This window comes from Marmota monax, unplaced genomic scaffold, assembly GCF_021218885.2.
Source record: "Marmota monax isolate L192 unplaced genomic scaffold, Marmota_monax_Labrador192_F-V1.1 WCK01_AAM20220418_F8-fsc00033, whole genome shotgun sequence".
NCBI classification, from domain to species: domain Eukaryota; kingdom Metazoa; phylum Chordata; class Mammalia; order Rodentia; family Sciuridae; genus Marmota; species Marmota monax.
This window is the reverse complement of record NW_026694282.1, coordinates 5,111,356-5,129,648: the sequence shown is the minus strand read 5'-3', so window position 1 is coordinate 5,129,648 and position 18,293 is coordinate 5,111,356. Positions and strand designations below refer to the sequence as shown.

Here is an 18,293-nt window from a genome sequence, read left to right as displayed (position 1 = left end):
GGGATGTGGCTCAAGCGGTAGTGTGCTCGCCTGGCATGCATGCGGCCCGGGTTCGATCCTCAGCATCACATACAAACAAAGATGTTGTGTCCACCGATAACTAAAAAATAAATATTAAAATATTCTCTCTCTCTCTCTCTCTTTAAAAAAAAAGAAAGAAATTAAGGAGGACCTTAGAAGATGGAAAGATCTCACTTGTTCTTGGCAGAATTAATATTGTCAAAATGATCATACTACCAAAAGCACTATGTAGATTTAATACAATTCCAATCAAAATCCCAATGATATTCCTCATCAAAATAGAAAAGGCAGTCATGAAATTCATCTGGAAAAATAAGAGACTCAGAATACCTAAAGCAATTCTTAGCAAGAAGAGTGAAGCAGGTACCATCACTATACCAGACCTTAAACTACACTATAGAGCAATATTAACAAAACCAGCATGGTATTGGCACCAAAATAGACTGGTAGGCCAATGGCATAAAATGGAGGACACAGAGGTTAACCCACATAATTAAAGTTATCTTATATTAGACAAAGGCACCAAAAACAAACATTGGAGAAAAGATAGCCTCTTCACAAATGGTGCTGGGAAAATTGGAAATCCATATGCAACAAAATGAAATTAAACCCCTATCTCTCACCATGCACAAAACTCAACTCAAAGTGGACCAAGACCTTGGAATTAAATTAGAGACACTATACCTATTAGAAGAAAAAGTAGGCCCAAATCTCCATCATATCATCTCCCCAACTTCCTTAATAAGACTCCTATAGTGCAAGAATTAAAATTAAGAATCAATAAATGAGACGGATTCAAACTCAAAAGCTTCTTTTCAGCAAAAGAAACAATCAGTGAAGTGAATAGAGAGCCTCCAGAATGGAAACAAATTTTTAGTACTTGCTTATCAGATGAAGCACTAATCTCTAGGGTATATAAAGAACTCAAAAAATTAAATACCAAAAAACCCCAAATAGCCCAATCAATAATTGTGCCAAGAACTGAACAGACACCTCTCAAAAGAAGATATACAATCAATCAACAAATATAAGAAAAAATGTTCAACAGCTCTAGCAATTAGAGAAATGCAAATCAAAACTACTCTAAGATTTCATCTCACTCCAGTCAGAATGGCAGCTATTAAGAATACAAACAACAATAAGTGTTGGTGAGGATGTGGGGAAAAAGGTACACTCATACACTGCTGGTGGGACTGCAAGTTGGTGCAGCCAATCTGGAAAGCAGTATGGAGATTCTTTGGAAAACTGGGAATGGAACCACCATTTGATCCAGCTATCCCACCCCTTGGTATATACCCAAAGGACTTAAAAACAGCATACTACAGGGACACAACCACATCAATGTTTATAGCAGCACAATTCACAATAGCTAAACTGTAGAACCAACCTAGATGCTCTTCAGTAGATGAATGGATAAAAAAATGTGGCATATATACACAATGGAATATTACTCAGCAATAAAAGAGAATAAAATCATGGCATTTGCAGGTAAATGGATGGCATTGGAGAACATAATGCTAAGTGAAGTTAGCCAATCCCCCCCCAAAAAATGCCCAATGTTTTCTCTGACATAAGGAGGCTGATTCACAGTGGGGTTGGTGGGGGGAGCATGGGAATATTAGATGAACTCTAGATAGGGCAAAGGGGAAAGAGGTGAAGGAGGGGGCAAGGGGATTCAAAAAAATGGTGGAATGAGATGGACATCATTACCCTAAGTACATGTATGAAGACACGAATAGTGTGATATACTTTGTATAGAACAAAGATATGAAAAATGTGCTCTATGAGTGTAATATGAATTGTAAAGCATTCTGCTGTCATATATAATAAATTAGTTAAAATGCTACATGTACATGTATGTATGGCTCTTGGCCATATTTAGAGTTGATAATGTTTGGAGGAATGGGTTCTTTCATACAGTTCTGGGGAGCATACAAGTGGATAAAACTTTATTGGAGCAAGGTGTTGTGGCAAATGCCTGTAATCCTAGTGACTTAAAAGGCTGAGGTAGGATGATCGCAAGTTCAAAGCCAGTCTCAGCAACTTAGTGAGGTCCTAAGCAACTTATCAAGAATCTGTCTCAAAGTGAAAAATAAAAAAGGTTGGGGATATGACTCAGTGGTAAAGTACCCCTGGGTTCAATCCCCAGAACCAAAATAAACAAACCAACAGAAAAACTTTGTTGGATGGTAATTTGACAACATTCAACAAAACCCAAAATTATACAAAGCATTTGACACAGTAATCCTACTTCTTGGGAATTGATCTTGAGTAAACAAGAATCACACCCAGACTTAGAAATAAGAATTTTTACCATATCTATTTTAAAAATACTAACAACAGATTGCAAACAACCTAAAAATCCAAGTCTAGAGAACTTGTTGAATAAAACATGATATCTCCTGCCAGTGCAGCCATTAAATGTGAAACCGTAGAAAAACATTAAGAGACATGGAAAATTTTGCTATATTTCTGTAAGTGAAAAAATGTACAAGCAGTATAGAGAGTACATTTCATTTTAGGTAAAAAATATAAAATGTATATATTAATGTCTAGGAAAAAGGGATTTGCACTGCTTCTCTCAGGGTTAGTTAATTATAGATAATTTTCATTTTCTTCTTCTCACTTGTATTTTTAATTGTTGTACAATGAAGATGTATTGCTCTTACAATAAAAATAAAGTCATTTAAAAAAAATCGATGCTAATACCCTATAAATGAATACTATAAGAAATCATAGACTTAGACCTTGGTAGCCAAAACCAATATTTAACTGAAGGCTGTAAAAAGGTTCAGGAGCTTCAGGGAGGCCTGAGATGCTGCGCCTGTAAAAATGGAGCCCTGGGCAGTGTTGGTTTAGGCCTTGACCACCAAAGATGGTGGCATGGGCCTTGCTCTCCAGAGCAGCTGACAGTTTTGACCTCTGTTTGGGGTGGGGGGGAAGATCACTGTAAATAAGACCCCCCCCCCCAAAAAAAAAAAGCACTTCTCTTGCCTAGGAGAATGGATCCAGGGATCCAGTGAGGGTGGGTCCACTCTGTGCGGCTAAGGCCCCACTGGGCATCTTCCACTTAAGCCTCATTTCCATTTTATGGTTATGAAGTCTCAGGCCCAGAAGGGTGCATGCCTGTGTTGCCTAGTCAAAAGACTTAAAGGGGAATCCAAGCCATTTATTCAATCAATTCACCTAGTGGAATCTGAATACTCAAGTCTCAGTGAAGAAGAGTTAGCTCTGAAACTGGGCTTTAAAGACCCCCAAATCTCCTTTCTCCCCTTCCTCCCATGAAAGAGGAGAATCAAAGTCCATGAGTTGCCATCTCTGTGCCACAGAACCACGCAGTGTTATAGAACCACGAATCTGTTACAGCTGGCTACCCTAGCACATGGGAGAAATGCCTCCACCTGAATATCACCACTCACTGGCCTCAACAGAGTGAGCAAATGACTTTCATCCTGTATATGAACTGCCACTGGGCTTGGTGGGAATGTTAAAATGAATCCCAAGGCTCTACCTGACTGAGTAAAGAAGAGCATCATAATTAGGGATGCCTAGGCTGTGGGAGAGTGATTGACAGTATCTTTGCCACATATTTCCACTTTGGTCTAGAATACCTGTTACCCTCAACGTCGGATTTCTTCATTCAATCTCCCCTACTATTGATTATTCCTATGGAAAGTCAGATGCAATCTTGCACATTAGTTTTACTACATCGTTTTCTTATTTAAAAACCATCTGAACATCTGTCCCTATTTCCCAGGGTAGTAAATCTACTTCTTTAGCCTACCAATCAAGGCCCTCCATAATCTGATGCTGCTTAGCTTATTGTTTCTGTTTCTTAGCAACCTTGCATAAAAACCACCTCTTGGGTCTCTATGACCTATTTCTTAGAGCACACACTCTGGTCTGAAAGGGTTACCCTTAGGAGCCAGGTATGGTAGCCTGTCCGACTGGGAATGACTGTGAAACCAGACTTAAAGATAGTTAGTGTAGTTAGGCAAATCACGTCTGATATTGGGTCTAATAGAGAAAATGGAGTCGAATCTAATAAAGAAAATGGAATCCGATTTGAGTCTGGGAAAGCAGAAACTGCACCTGGGAGATTTAAATGTTAGAGTCCCCAAGGCCCTGGCCCATCCTAAAGAACTGTTAATGAAGCAACTCCCAGCAGGTGGGGAAGTGCTAGTCAATTCAGCCTAGGCCTCTTCCTGCCTGGATCACTCCTCTCCTGCCCCATCAGCCCACCTGTTCCCCACCTTTTGGCCTTCCCACCTGCATCCCCTATCACATGCAAGATAAAGGACTGGAATGTAGAAGGACAAAGAAAACCTTAAATATATAAAGGATGGGATTTCCTCATCCCATGGATTCCCCCTTTTGGATCCCCTTCATCCTCCAGGAGAAGTCTGTTCTACCTGCTATCCTTCAATAAAGCCTCTTACTTTCTATTCTACACTTGCGTGGGCATGCTTCTCTGTTATACTTCAGCATTCAGGGAAGCAGGACTTGTCAAGGTAACCAGCATTATCAACTGGACTAGCAGATCAGAATGAGTCACTATCTGGGAGCTCAAGGTGGGGAGAGGGCATGAGGACTGCTGAGTGGACCAATCCAGCTGAGGTTTGCTGGTATTGATGGCGTAGTTTCTATCCCCATTTAACTGCCTGTCCTCAGCCTTAAAGCAGTGCAGCCACACAGCTGTCCTTAGACTTATAGCAGTGCAGCACCACGGCCGATTCTGAACAAATATTGGAAGATATTTTGCACAGGATGCATAGTATTTTTTTTTTTTTACCATGAATGCCATTTCACTTTCTTCTTGACTATTTCAATCTCATTCATCCTTAAGTGCTCAGTTCCAAAACACCATAGAAACTCTGGTCTGTCTCAAATGACCTCCTTCTCTACGTCCTGATATTTGACATCACTCTCCTCCCTAGTTTGCCTCCACAATTCCATGCAGATCTCCCTGGTTCTGTAATAGTGTTGATGCAACACCGTCATTCACTGCTAAGTATCCATTTTTCCCAGGCAGTTACATTCAGGGACTTTATGGGTACTGACTCACTGTCTCATTCAGATGGAGCATTCTGGTTATGGACTATGATATTAAGGTGTCTTTTAACTGTTAAATTTAAATGCCAGTCTTAGGTAACAAAGTACCATAAACTAGTAGTGGAATGCAGGAGCATAAAGCACAATAAATTCTTATTGCCCATGGCTAAAATGAGACAAAATATTATTCCAGAATAAAGGAAAAAGAAAGTAAAGCTATCATGGAAAAAAATATGAGCAGATTAACTTTTCCAGCATGTTGAATGGCGCCTGGGTGACCAAAAAGAGTTATTCAACTTGAAACTAAACAGTTGCTGGTGACTGAGTTGTGATGAATAGTTATGATAATTTTTTATAGGGATGAGTCTAAAACTCATCACTAAAAAGAAATTCATAATGCACACCCTTACTTTGGAATAAGTTTGCCATTTATAAGCCAAAGAAACTATGCAATCTGAAACTTCTATGAATTTTGATTGTTGTGATATGGAAAAACTCAAGGCCAAGCTTTTCTAAGTTATGGGAAACAGAAAATGGCTACTTGTTAACTGTATTTGGGTCTTATTTTTTTCTCTGCATCAGAAACAGAGAAATCAAAAGTCTTTTCCATATGCTGATAAGCTATGAGGACTCTGCTAATTTCAGATGATAATGAAAAATTAAAGGTACTTCTTTGGGCTCTAATTCTCAACTCATGAGGTCCTTCTTTGGCCACGTTGATAAGTTATCACCAATACAATCAGAAAACCATTTGACTTTGTTATTTGTTAGTTCGTGGGTAGAAGAGTAGAGAAACTTTAAACTTTGAGCCAAGGGAACAATTCTAGTTACAATTATCAACATTTGAGGTCACAGAGAGTTAGTGTGAAGATTTCCCACACTTTGCAGGCTTTGTTGTTACTGTTTACTGTTTTTAAAAGTAGTTAAAAGCTTTTCTTTCTTTTTTTTTTTTTAATCCTCATCTTAAGCAGTGTTATGTTTTGGGTTCATAGCACAATCAAGAGGAAGGCACGGAGCTTTCCCATATTCTCCCTGCCCCTAACATTCATAGGCTCATTTCCCCCAACACTTTGTCGGAGAAAAGAAGTCCTTTCTCCACCTTGATTATTTCCAGAGGTCATGAGTGAAGGTTCCTTTGGCATTTCCATGCTTCTGGTGAGAGGACTCAGATGCTTTTGCACAACTCTCTGCTACCAGAGGACACCTGTCCTGTAGGCAACAATTTGGTGAAGATTCCCGATGCTAAAAGCCAGGGAGGTTTTGCCTTGAGGAATCCATCTGGGCTGATGTCAGACTGTGTTATATATAGAAGGCTGGCCCAAACAGAATCATGGGCTGTAGAAGGGTGCTGACATTGCAGCTTTGTCCTTGAAAGCTGATTATAGCTCTGTTTAGGTAGGAGGAAGCCATAGGGGTACTGGAGAATGGGAGAGGAGACAAAGGAGCAGTCCTTTACTGCTGTACCTTTCTCAAAGTTCACTGAGTCAGCCTCATCAAGAGGATCTGAGCTGTGGCATCAGCCCAAGTTAACTCAGAAAGGAACCATATTGGAATCTAGACAAGCTGTAGGGTCCAGACTGAGAACGGCACTCACCTCATAGGAAACCTCAGCCAAGTTTCCACTGGTGAGTCTGGATTCTGTAGGCAATTTAGTGATTTCCTGTTGGCCACCCCCCACTGCTGCCTCCTCCCACCTGCAAGTAGTCACCCATCCATAAATCCTGTCCAGCCCTGGATTTTTGCCCAATGTTTCAGAGGGCTGGACTCACCAAGGAGAGCGGAATTCCCAGGATCCAGGACCAGCTGTGTTCCCAGAGGAGATGTCAGCACTGAAGGCAGGTTCGGTCCAGTGGCTGAGAGCAAGGCCTTGATATCTTCCAACTGTGTGGGGACGTGGGGGGGATCTATAAGAAGACAGATGGTTGAAGCATACAGGCTGTATTAAGGGACAGAGAGAGGTGGCAGGCGTGTGTGTATGTGTGTGTGTGTGTGTGTGTGTGTGTGTAAGGCAGAAATTACTATTATTATAATTATCATTTTTTTGCAGTGTTGGGGTTCAAACCCAGGGTCTTGTGCAAGTTAGGCAACCACTCTACCACTGAACCACATTCCCAGCCCCAGGCATTACTAATATTGACTCTTAAAATCACTTTTACCTAGGAAGAGATCTACTTATCAAGGCAAATCTGAATTTTAAACTTAATATTTGATGCCTAAAATAATGAGATAATAAAAACCAGGCACATTACCTTCAGGGGTTCCTTACTTTTTATCACATCACCATTGGGTCCGTATAACTTTGCAGATAAATTAAACCATATTATAAAGAAACATTTTTAAAAAGATAACTTTGGCATTCGCTATATGCCAAGTTGTGAGATAATAGTTTTCATCTCATTTTTCATTTAATTCTCATAACATCCTTTAGAGTGAGGCACTTTGTTATTGTCCCCTCACACAGAAATATGCCACAGGCATTTCTTATTTAAAAGAACACTATGAAACACAAAAACACTATGAATGGCTTTTTCTATGAAGAAAAATATCCAGTTGTGAAGTTAATTTGAGGTCTTGATTTTATGCCCACGTGGACCCCCCAAATAAATAGGATAGGAGGAGGTTTGCACTGGATGCCTTGTCATTCAAAATCTTAAGTGGAGCTAGGGCTAAAGTCATCAGAAGTCAGATAACCTGAGCTAAAAGTGACAGAAATAGGAGACACAGTAGCTTATCATTTCCACTGGACAAATAAAAAGGCAAGCATTTATTGAACCTAGTGGTGGAATAATCCAGATTCTGCTGGAAAAGCAGCAGAATCCTTTTGCCCTTCTCCTTGTGTCTCTTGAAGCACTACTGTGCCCACTTCCACGGCCAGTGGCTACTCTTTTCTTCAGAGCACTTTGTGGAGTAGAATGAGAAGCACAAGAATTGCTCTTGTAATTGATGGTCATTTCAACAGGAATGAGTGAGGTCCATAACATGTGTTAGGCACTTGTCTGGGATGGTAAATAAATAAGATTTACATTTTATTCCCTGATGGTGTCTGAGTCTACTTCAGAAACATCCCTCTGTCTTGCTGCCTCTGACTGCCAAAGACCATCATACGGAGAAAACAATGGTGAACCTGAGATTATTTATCCCTATATGAAATAGAACTCGGAAAACCCCTCTTCGTTAGGTAGAGGGAAAACACCGTGCTTGGATTCAGGAATCCTCAGTTTGAGATATGGCTCTGTCATTCACTAACTTGGGAAGTCACTGAATCCTGCTGACCCTTGGTTTTCTCATCAATAAAAATGCATTCCTTTCCAAGCTCTTTTTCCACTCTGGAATACCATGATTTTTGGAAGTAATGCTATCAGTTTACTCGAAGCTAGTCTCTTTTCCTCCCTTCATCCTTAATAGTCACTCTTGAAACTAAAGAAATCTTTGCTTATTAGTAAAAGCAAAAAGGGGAGTTTATGTTCTATCTGCAAAGATAATCTGATCTCCTTGGGTCAAATGTCAGCCCCTCCTGATGGCTTCTACGGTATTTCTTTTTTGGTGCATGTACATTTTCATCTTTCCAGGGAGACTAAATGCTTCAGGGGCAGAGGCCATCTCTTACATTTCTCCTAAAGCTCTTACCAGAGTCCAGTGTACATGGACATAGAGGTAGCACTCTGAATATTCATCCAGTGAATTAATTTATTCATCTAGATGAATAAATGAAAATTGGTGCAGCCAATGTGGAAAGTAGTATGGAGATTCATTTATTCATCTAGACTCTATCTCATTATTTTGCATACTTTATATTACAGATTAAGTCACAGAAATTGCCATCAGCTTTATACATAATACCCCCTTTAAAAAATTAAGCCACATTTTTGTTGATTAAAAGTTATGTCTTCTGTGTTTCTAATGTACCTATAAAAACTGACAATCTTTTATTAAGAAACCAAGACTTGGATCAAGAAAAGTCCTTATATTAGAGAAAACGTTCAGCATTTGTTTTTTTGGGATTGGCTAACTTTACTTAGCATTATCTTCTCCAACGCCATCCATTTACCTGCAAATGCCATGATTTTATTCTCTTTTATTGCTGAGTAAAATCCCATTGTGTATATATGCAACATTTTTAAAAATCTATTCTTTCACTGAAGGGCATCTAGGTTGGCTCCACAGTTTAGCTATTGTGAATTGTGCCGCTATAAACATTGATGTGGCTGTGTCCCTATAGTATGCTGTTTTTAAGTCTTTTGGTTATAAACCGAGGAGAGGGATAGCTAGGTTATATGGTGGTTCCATTCCCAGATTTCCAAGGAATCTCCATACTGCTTTCCACATAGGCTGTACTAATTTGCAGTTCCACCAGCAATGTATGAGTGCACCTTTTTCCCCACATCCTCGCCAACACTTATTATTGTTTGTCTTAAGGAGGCTGACTTACAATGGGGTAGGGAGGGGGAGCATGGGAGGAATAGATGAATTCTAGTTAGGGCAGAGGGGTAGGAGGGAAAGGAAGGGGCAGGGGATTAGCAAGGATGGTGGAATGTGACAGGCATCATCATCCAAAGTACATGTATGAAGACACGAATTGGTGTCAACTTACTTTATATATACAACCAGAGATATGAAAAATTGTGCTGTATGCATATAATAAGAATTGTAATGCATTCTGCTGTCATTAATTTTTTTAAAAAAATCAATAAAAAAAAGAAAAGTCCTGAAGTTAAGAGTTTTCATAGTGAATTTTTCCCCACCACGTTGGATTAAAATGGGAAGACTTTGTGCCCTTCAAACACTATATTCATAGTCACACTGAGTTAGGGTTGGGATGCAACAGGAACCAAGTAGGTGGCTCACAGACCACACACACCTCACTGGCAACACCACAGGAGCAGCCACCATCTTAGACTTTCATCTGTTAGCAGAAACAGCATGGAAGGGTTACTAGGGAGAGAAAACCATCAACAAGCACCATAACTCAGTGTGGGGCAATAGTCCCTGGCCTCTAGGCTCCACACTAGCAGCAGAGCTGGCTGAAACCCAGTGCAAAACAAATAACATCCTTCTTTCTCTCAGCCAATTTTCTGTGGCTTCCTATGAAGATTGGAGGTTTATGCAGCCACCAGTGACAAAAACCTCCATCTAAGGCATGAAATCTGAGTGGGCAGATGTGCTTTGCTTTATCATCAACTTTGGATACGAAAACAGAAGCCTAATTATTTTCCCCTTAAGGAAGTGCATAAGGTATGTTTACGTATGTATGTGTGGCAAATAACTGTTTTTCATATTTTCCCCTTAGAATGACAGCTTTCTCTTGGTGAGAAAACAAGCACAAATACTCCAATAATTTTTTTTTAAAGAGTAAGACCCCCACCCCCAAAGCTTTTTACATCTCTATTTTATTAACCCCCAGACTCAGTAGGAAGAATAGTAGAGTGTCCCTAGTCTAGAGAACAAACAAGCAAGATGGCGGAGCTCAGTGCTGAGCAACATCAGCTGGTGGATGGTGCCCTAGCATTGTTCTTAGTTTTAAATACCTATTTTATGCCAGGAACTGTGCTACACTCTTTAGTTAGGGGTTCCTCTATTTGGGAAATGCATGTGGAGGCTATGTGGCCTAGATTATGAACTTCCTGGAACTATGTAAAAAATCTTACATGCGAATATTTCTGTGGAGGGGATTTCATAGTTTTCATCTGGTTCTCTAGAAATCTTCAGAACAGGAGTTAAGACTAATTGCTTTACATCTGTTACCTTTTTTGACACTCCTGCTTCCCCTGCAATGTGGGCAGTCCTTGTTTGGTAGGCCTCCAGCAACTAAGACCAGCCAGGGGCAGGAGTTTGCTCAAGGCCACACAGTAAGTAAGAGGCAGAGCCAGGGTTCAAGCTCATGTTTGCCTGGCCCCTCGTCTACTGAATTTGCCTTTTACATCCTTCATGGAATCAGGAAAACAAGGAGATGGAGGATGGGTTGGAGAGTTACCTCCTGGTGTCCACCAAGGCAGTGAGCTTTGAGGTTTTTACCTAGGATCAGGAGCTGGGTGTTCTCAGTCAGCTCTCCATGAACATTAGCTGCCCTGCAGGAGTACAGGCCCTGATCCAAGGAGGACACATTTGTGAGCAGCAAGGAGCCCTCGTGCAGATGGTGAGAGGAGCCCAGTTTGCTTTTATTCCTGAACCAAGTGACTTCAGCTTCAGGCACACCTAAGGGGGGGAAAAAATTCCATTAGCCAAACATATTCAGGTGAATGCAGAGGCGTTTACAGCCTCTTGGCTGGTCCTCCTGTGGCTACTCTGAGGAAGCATCTGCCTGGGCGTCTTCTGTATCTTTTGGCCAAACTAAATAACACCTTGGACCTTTGAGTTGTCTCCAGATCTTTTGCCTTTTAAATCCTACACTGATGAGGCAGGAAGAGAGAGGCCAATTAAAAGAGGAGGAAACAGGCAGCCAGTAAAGGGCACTTGCTAAAGTATCCAAATTATTTGGAAAAGACTTTTTAAAAATAAAAAACCTCAAATCTATGTATTCATGAAAATGAAGGCTCTACAACTGCATGAGACAACACATTATTAAGAAAAGCCACACATAAGAATATATATATTATGAATTCATTTCTGTAAGTAGAAGGCCCAAACTGGTAACATTAATGAGTAGTGAGGGTGAGTAGTGAGGGTGGTGGTTCCCCTAAGGAAGTGGGATGGGTGCAGAGGGGTTGTGACTGAGAGAGGGAACGTGGGCTGGGCTACTGGAAATGCTTCTTGATCTGGCTGGATGGGTAAGGAGTGTTTACTTGGTATCTTTATGATATGTGTACTTTCTTATATAGATATGTTTAATAAAAAGTTAAAGGCTATAAGACATTAAAATATATGTCTGAACTAGACAAATAAAAGCTGCTAGATCCTTATTAGAGCTGATACTCTGTGAACAAACCATGCTTGCATTTTTGGAAGCTGCTATAGTTTGGATCTTGACTGCTCTCCAAAGGGCAATGTATCAAAGGCTTGTCCCCAGAGTGGTCCTATTTAAGAAGTGAGGCTTAGGGGGAGGTCTGTAGTCACTGGAGGGGGACCTCAGCCTTCTCCTCATTCTTTTCTGCTTCCTGGTCAAGAAGTGAATGGGCTTAGCTCTGCCACATGCTACCACCATGGTGTGCTGCCATAGGTCCAAAGCAACAAGGCTAACCGATCATGGACTAGTACTTCCAGAACTGTGAGCTAAAATAATAATTTTTGTCTTCATAAGTTGATTATTGCAGATGCTTTGTTATGGTGACAGGGAGGTGACGAACACAGAAGCCTATATAGTCTCAGAATGAGAGAACAGAGATGGGGCACCAGTGGCACCACAGGAAATAGTCCAAAGGAGAGGTCTGTCCCCCACCACAACCCATGTCTGTGGTCTGTGAGAGCTGGGAGGCTGTGCTGCTGTGGGATGGCTGCCTGTCTTTGGAAATGATACAAGGAAGGAACCTGCAGTTTCTGTAAAACTGGACAGCCTGAACTCCTGGGGAAGTCTCCCTGTGGTGGATGAGCTGGTACGCAGGCCCCCGTTGAAGGTAAGTTCTCCTGGATGGTCCTTGAGGGAGGTTCTGTAGGAGGCTGGGCTCTGAGTGAACAGAGAGACTGAAAGTCTATGGCATCGATTCACAGGTCTCCCAGGAGACAAAAGCTTCATCCCTTACATCACCCAGCTTTCTGATCCAGTTCATGAAGTTTACTCCTACAACTCTTGGGCAAGTCTCCAGAGCATGTTTAGAAAGTCAAATCCTGGAAAATGGGGTCAATGCCAAGAAAAACCAAAAAGGCAGACCTTTAGTCCAGCACTTTCTCTGAGTTGGGCTGGAGTTTGCCACTGGGGCAAAGGGCAGTGTTGCCTTCACTGGCCAGACGACTGTTAGGGACACTGAAGTCTTCAAGTAGTTACCTGTGTACCTGTTACCCGTCCTTGAAACTGGTTGGAAGAAGAGAGGCAGGGCTAATGAAAAGGGGTGGAGACTTGATAGTGCAGGACATCACCTCAGGAGAGACACACACTAATTCAGCTTAAATGATGTGATGCTTGGTGCTCACTTGTGTGAGAGGGACATCATCTCTAAAGATGCCTACATGAGGGGCAGAAAAACTGATTTTTCAATGTAGCACCACTAGGGAGAGCAAGAGCATCATGATGCCTGACCATGCCAGCTTGGACTCTGGACCTTGAGCTTAGATTTTACATTAAAAAAAAAAAAAAATCCACAGTATTTAGTAGAAAGCCTCTGAAAAGTAGGTAAAAAAAAAAAAAAAAAAAAAAAAAAAGAGTTCCAGTTATTTCTCTCCTGAAAGCACAGGGGGAAATGGGGTCCTACATATCATTCATATTCATCTCCTTTCCCTTGAATTTCTCAGGTGTAGCACTTCCTGCTGACATCCTTTTTTGAGGAGGGCTGTGGGCAGAAGGCACACAGTCCCTTAAGACAATTCTAGAGCAAGCAGGCAGAGTAGAGAACTGGATGAAATGAGCCTCTAGTTTTCTCAACACAAGGCGAACTCCTCCCCGCAGGGCAGGAGTGAGGGTCTCCACAGGCATCCGCCACAGCTTCCTCTAGGTGTGACATTGAAGCATCCTGAAGGAGACTGAGGGCTGTTCACCACTCAGTCCTCTTTGGGTTTGAGCCTGAGCCCCTGCAGGGTAGCCAGAGGTTGAGAGATGCCGGGGAGAGAGAAAATAAGGACAAATGAGACGGAGAGAGGAGGGAGAGGGGAAGGAGCCAGGGAACCCAGGGATGGAGAAAGGCCTGGGAGTTGCTGCTCAGCTTCCTTAGGAACTGGTTGTGTGACTTTTCCCTTCTCTGTAATACCCTTTGCCTCATGAACCCATAAAATTTGGCTTGAGAGGACAAAAATAAGTATGTACCGAAAAGGTTAAACTTCTCTGGAGGAAGAGCAAGGGTATTCATGGCAGAAATGAAAATGTTCAGGATAGAAAACAATACAAGGAAGGAGTCTGCAGTTTCTATAAAACTGGAACCACACAGTGACAGGCATCCCAGGGTCTTCATTAGCAAACCTCTCCCAGACTCACTGGAGCACAGACCTGCATCACGCGTTTGCTGATGGACTGTTGCCGGTGCCACATTTGGGGGGCTTCCTGCCAGGGACTGTTGGCCTTAGGCAGAGAATGCCACTTAAAAGACATTTGGAAACATTTGGCTGACATTGTGAACATAGAATAAAGAAAGAGAAAAAGCAACTGAGGCATCATAGAGCTCATTTCCCTTTTTCTCTTAAGATCTGATATGATGAGCTGGATGCAGGGGCCCACTCCTGTCATCCCAGTGACTTGTAAAGAAGAGAAAGAAGGAGAAGCACAAGTTGAGGGCCACCCTGTCTCCAAATAAAAAGGGCCAGGGATGGAGTTGAAATGTAGAGTGCCCTTGGGTTCAATCCCCAGTACATCCCACCCCCAATGAGAGATGGAGTCAGGGGGAGAAGAAAAGGAGGAGGAAGAGGAAAAGAGGGAGGAAAGGTGACAGCGTGACAATGACGTTTTAGGAAACTTCACTATGCCTTGGATGTGCCACAGAATCCCTTGAAAAGGTATTAAATATGCTTGCCTAATATTGATGTTCAGACTCCCTTGAGGTACCAAGTGTGCTGAGCTATGGAAAAGTATTCTGAACACCATGGGGAGAAGTAATATCTACTAAACATTTGTTGTAAACCAAACTATAGACAACAATCCCATGAAGCAGGTACTATATTATTAACTACATTTATAGATGAGAAGACTAGGGCTCAAAGGGATTAAGAAATCTGCCTAAAGTCATGTTAGTTTGGATCTCTGAGTAATTAGAAGGGGGCAGAGTCTCTGCCCTCCTATTTCCCATCCAAACCCACAATGGCAGCATGGGTCCAAATGGAGATGCCTTTGAGAGAATCCCCATCTCAGCAGGTTACAGCACATCCCGCCATGACACCAGACAGCCTCTTTAGAGAATATCTAAACTTCTGTGTTCTTATTTCTGAACTATGACATTCTGAAACACTTTTTGACTTCAAAATCAGTCTTTCTCCTGCCATTGTAACAATAATATTTTTGTTAGGAAGGAGGGTTCCAGAATCCATAAGTGTTGGCTTTCTTGGTTTTCTCTTGCTGGAAAACATGGTCAGGAGTTTTTTTTTCCTTTTCTTTCTTTTTTTTTTTTTTTTTTTCTAACCCTCACCTAAATTGTAAGGTGACAGTACACTCTATAGAAAGAAACACCTTAAAAATGGTAGAAAATGCACTCCATCATAAAACAAAGTTCAAAGCTGCAGACCAGTGACTTGGCTTGGCTCCACACTGGATTCCCTGGTATTATTTGTGTCTTAAAAAAAAAAAAGGAAACCAAAAGAACGTGTGTTTGCTTTCTCCCCTTGTGGCGTATCTTACCAACAACACAATGTTCTCCCTGTTGCTTGAAAGGATCAATAAATGGGTCTCGTCAGAATGGGTTGTAACTGGATACGATTATGAGGATTAGTGCCTTTAATCTCCACTGAGCTGCCAGGAAGCGTGATGCTATAATATCTTTTTTTTTTTTTTTAAATATCCCCGACAGGATATTCTTGCTAACTGGACCATTTGTTATATTTGGAAAGCTGCTTGTACCATGGCAGCTTGTCAGCATCTTGAGGTGGGGCATCCCAAGGTGTACTTTTACATGGTAAGTTCTAGAAATTTCTTTGATGGGGAGAGGGTGACTTGGTGCAAGAAAAGAGAAAGTAATTCAGATGTCGGCTTTGGCAATTATTTTACAGAACTGTGGCATCCTGGAAAGGTTTTGGCCTTTCACAATTCTCCAGTCTGACTGGCAGATGCTAATAGCCATTCACAAACCAGTTTTCTTCTGTTTCCTGAGTACTCAGTATGGATACATTTTCTGGCATCCCATGTAGTTACCACATGTCTAAGGAAAGTGAAAAGTAGGAATGTGTGCTACTTCTAGGTGTGGCCCTTGAAAACCTGCCCAACCATCCTCTACTGTTTCTCCCCTCTCTGATTCACAGGATAGAGATAACCTCCCGGGCTTATGTTCAAGATAACAGAGCCCTCTGAATCAGTGACCCCAAATGTACTGTAGGATTCCATAGTCTAACTTCCTCTAACTAATATACCACCTAATAATTGGCTCCTGAACCATTTATGTCTCCACCACTAGTTCTGTTAATCTTATCTCTTAAATCCTTCAAAAGTATCCTTCACTCTTTGGATAAAAACCTAAATGGTACCATAATCTATGAAAGACCTGGCCCTTGCTGGCCCCTACTTCCCAGCCTCATATACTCCTTTTGCTCTCGGCCTTCCAGACTATCAGTCATATTTTTCACACCAGCCATATTTCACTTTTTAAAAGGCAGCATTTTCTTTCTGCCTCAGGCCTTTTGTGCATGCTGTTCTGAATAACAGGAATGCGCTGTCCTCCCTTGATTTTTTGTTTTCTACGCAGGTTCTGAACTCTTATGAAGTAGAGAACAAGGGTGAGAATGGTATGATGGGTTGCAGCATCCTCAACAACAACAACAAAAAAGCCCCACCATACTCGTTGCTTAATGCTTTTTATGCTTGAAGGTTGGAAAGAATTGCTGAAATATATTTAACAAGTCGAGAGCACAAGATGTGTGCAGAACGATGTTTAATGAAAAACTGCTAACAATGCAAAGATACGAGGACATGAGTCAGTCTAGGTAGATAATGCAATATTCTTAGATTATTATATATCCATTAAAAGTAGGCTCATGACACAGATAGTGTTAATTATTGTGTGAAAAGGAAGTGGATGAAATGTAAAAATTAAGGATATATGCTTCAAAGTCCTCTGTGGTTGAGTCTGGCCAGTGGGACTTTGAACAAGTTATTTTCTTTCCTTTATGACCCTTTATTTTTCTGTTTTCTTCACTACTTCAATATTTCATAAGAAAGCAACAACTGTATATACATATCACATTGTTTTATAATTGTGGATTCATTAACTTTTCTTCTTCCAGTGAACTTCCTGAAAGTTCTACCATTTTCATCCATGTCTCCTTGGATTAAAAGATATCCAATCTAACCTGGATCAGATATTCAATGAAAAACCACCAAGGAAGAACACAAGTAAATCTGACATGAAGCCTGTAAGCAGGCACTTATGGAGTCCCTTCCCTGCCTAAAACCAGGCCTGGCTTGCTCATTCTCAAGCTTAGTTCATTGTCATTTACTGGCAAATGTTGCTGGGGCTTAGAGAATTTTGCCCAGCCAGTTGGGAGGTCCCTAAGCCCCTGGTAGAGAGGATCAAGTATAGAGAGAGGACCACAAAAGCCAATTACAGCAGGAAAGTGAAAGTAGCTCCTTCTGCCATTTGGCATTTAGCAGCTCTGTAGCTGACTGGGGACTCAGCTTGTCCAGCAAGTTCACTGTGTAACCAAAAGCAGGCTCCTTCCCACCCGCTTTGAACAATTATCTTGTCGAAACAACAGGGAAAATGACAGAAACACAAAGATTTATTTTTAGTTAATCAGGATCATTTTATCGATAATAATAATAATAATAAATACTATAATATCATAGTTAGGCAAAAACTGTAAACAATAACCTGGGCTCTGGGTCACCAACTGAGTCTCTGGATGAAATCCAAGGGATGGGTCTTCAGATAGAATGCAAGAATGGGTCAAAGCTTCTTTTAATGTTCTAGGCTCCCTATGGAAATACCTCCTCACCTGGGGTCTGATTCTCTTAATCTCCTTCAAATTTCCAGTTCCTTGTTTTTCTCCTTGTTCCTTTCTGATACTTTTACAACCCCAGCAATCAGAAAGAGACACACAAGGTCCCTCATATCTCAGGACAGTGTTTGTCTTGGAGGTGCCTGTCCCAGGGGTCAGGTGGGTATGATTGCTCTGTAGGTACAACGCATACCTGCAGAGGGGCAGCTCATTCATGGGAAGCCCTGTCACTGACTTTGTCTTACTCCCCACCTGGGAATACAAGACCTGCAAGGATTTGGTTCTAGAAGCTTTGCTGAGGAGGCTGAATGCACCGGCCAAGGGAAGCTTTACAAAGCACTAATGCACAGCTACAAAGATAGATGTCTGATTCAGATATGTTAAAGCTCTTAGGACAGTTCAGAGAAAATCAGACCTGGCTATTCTTTGGAAACAACATGTCTCAGAGTAAGATCTTCCTCCTACTTACTATAAAATGGGTCTTCTAGCATTGCAAATTACAATTG

At 41.4% G+C, this 18,293-nt stretch overlaps 1 protein-coding gene across 3 annotated transcripts in view; it reads right to left on the bottom strand.

Annotated features, from left to right (window-relative positions):
• Adamtsl1 (ADAMTS like 1) overlaps positions 1 to 18,293 on the bottom strand; it is a 935,498-nt gene that overhangs the window by 49,988 nt on the left and 867,217 nt on the right. For all 3 annotated transcript variants that reach the window (XM_058586373.1, XM_058586374.1, XM_046467403.2), the window contains 2 exons: positions 11,086 to 11,265; positions 6,843 to 6,977 (listed from right to left, as the gene is read on the bottom strand). In XM_058586373.1, the coding sequence (XP_058442356.1) occupies positions 6,843 to 6,977; positions 11,086 to 11,265 (315 nt within the window). The remainder of the gene's footprint in view (positions 1 to 6,842; positions 6,978 to 11,085; positions 11,266 to 18,293) is intronic.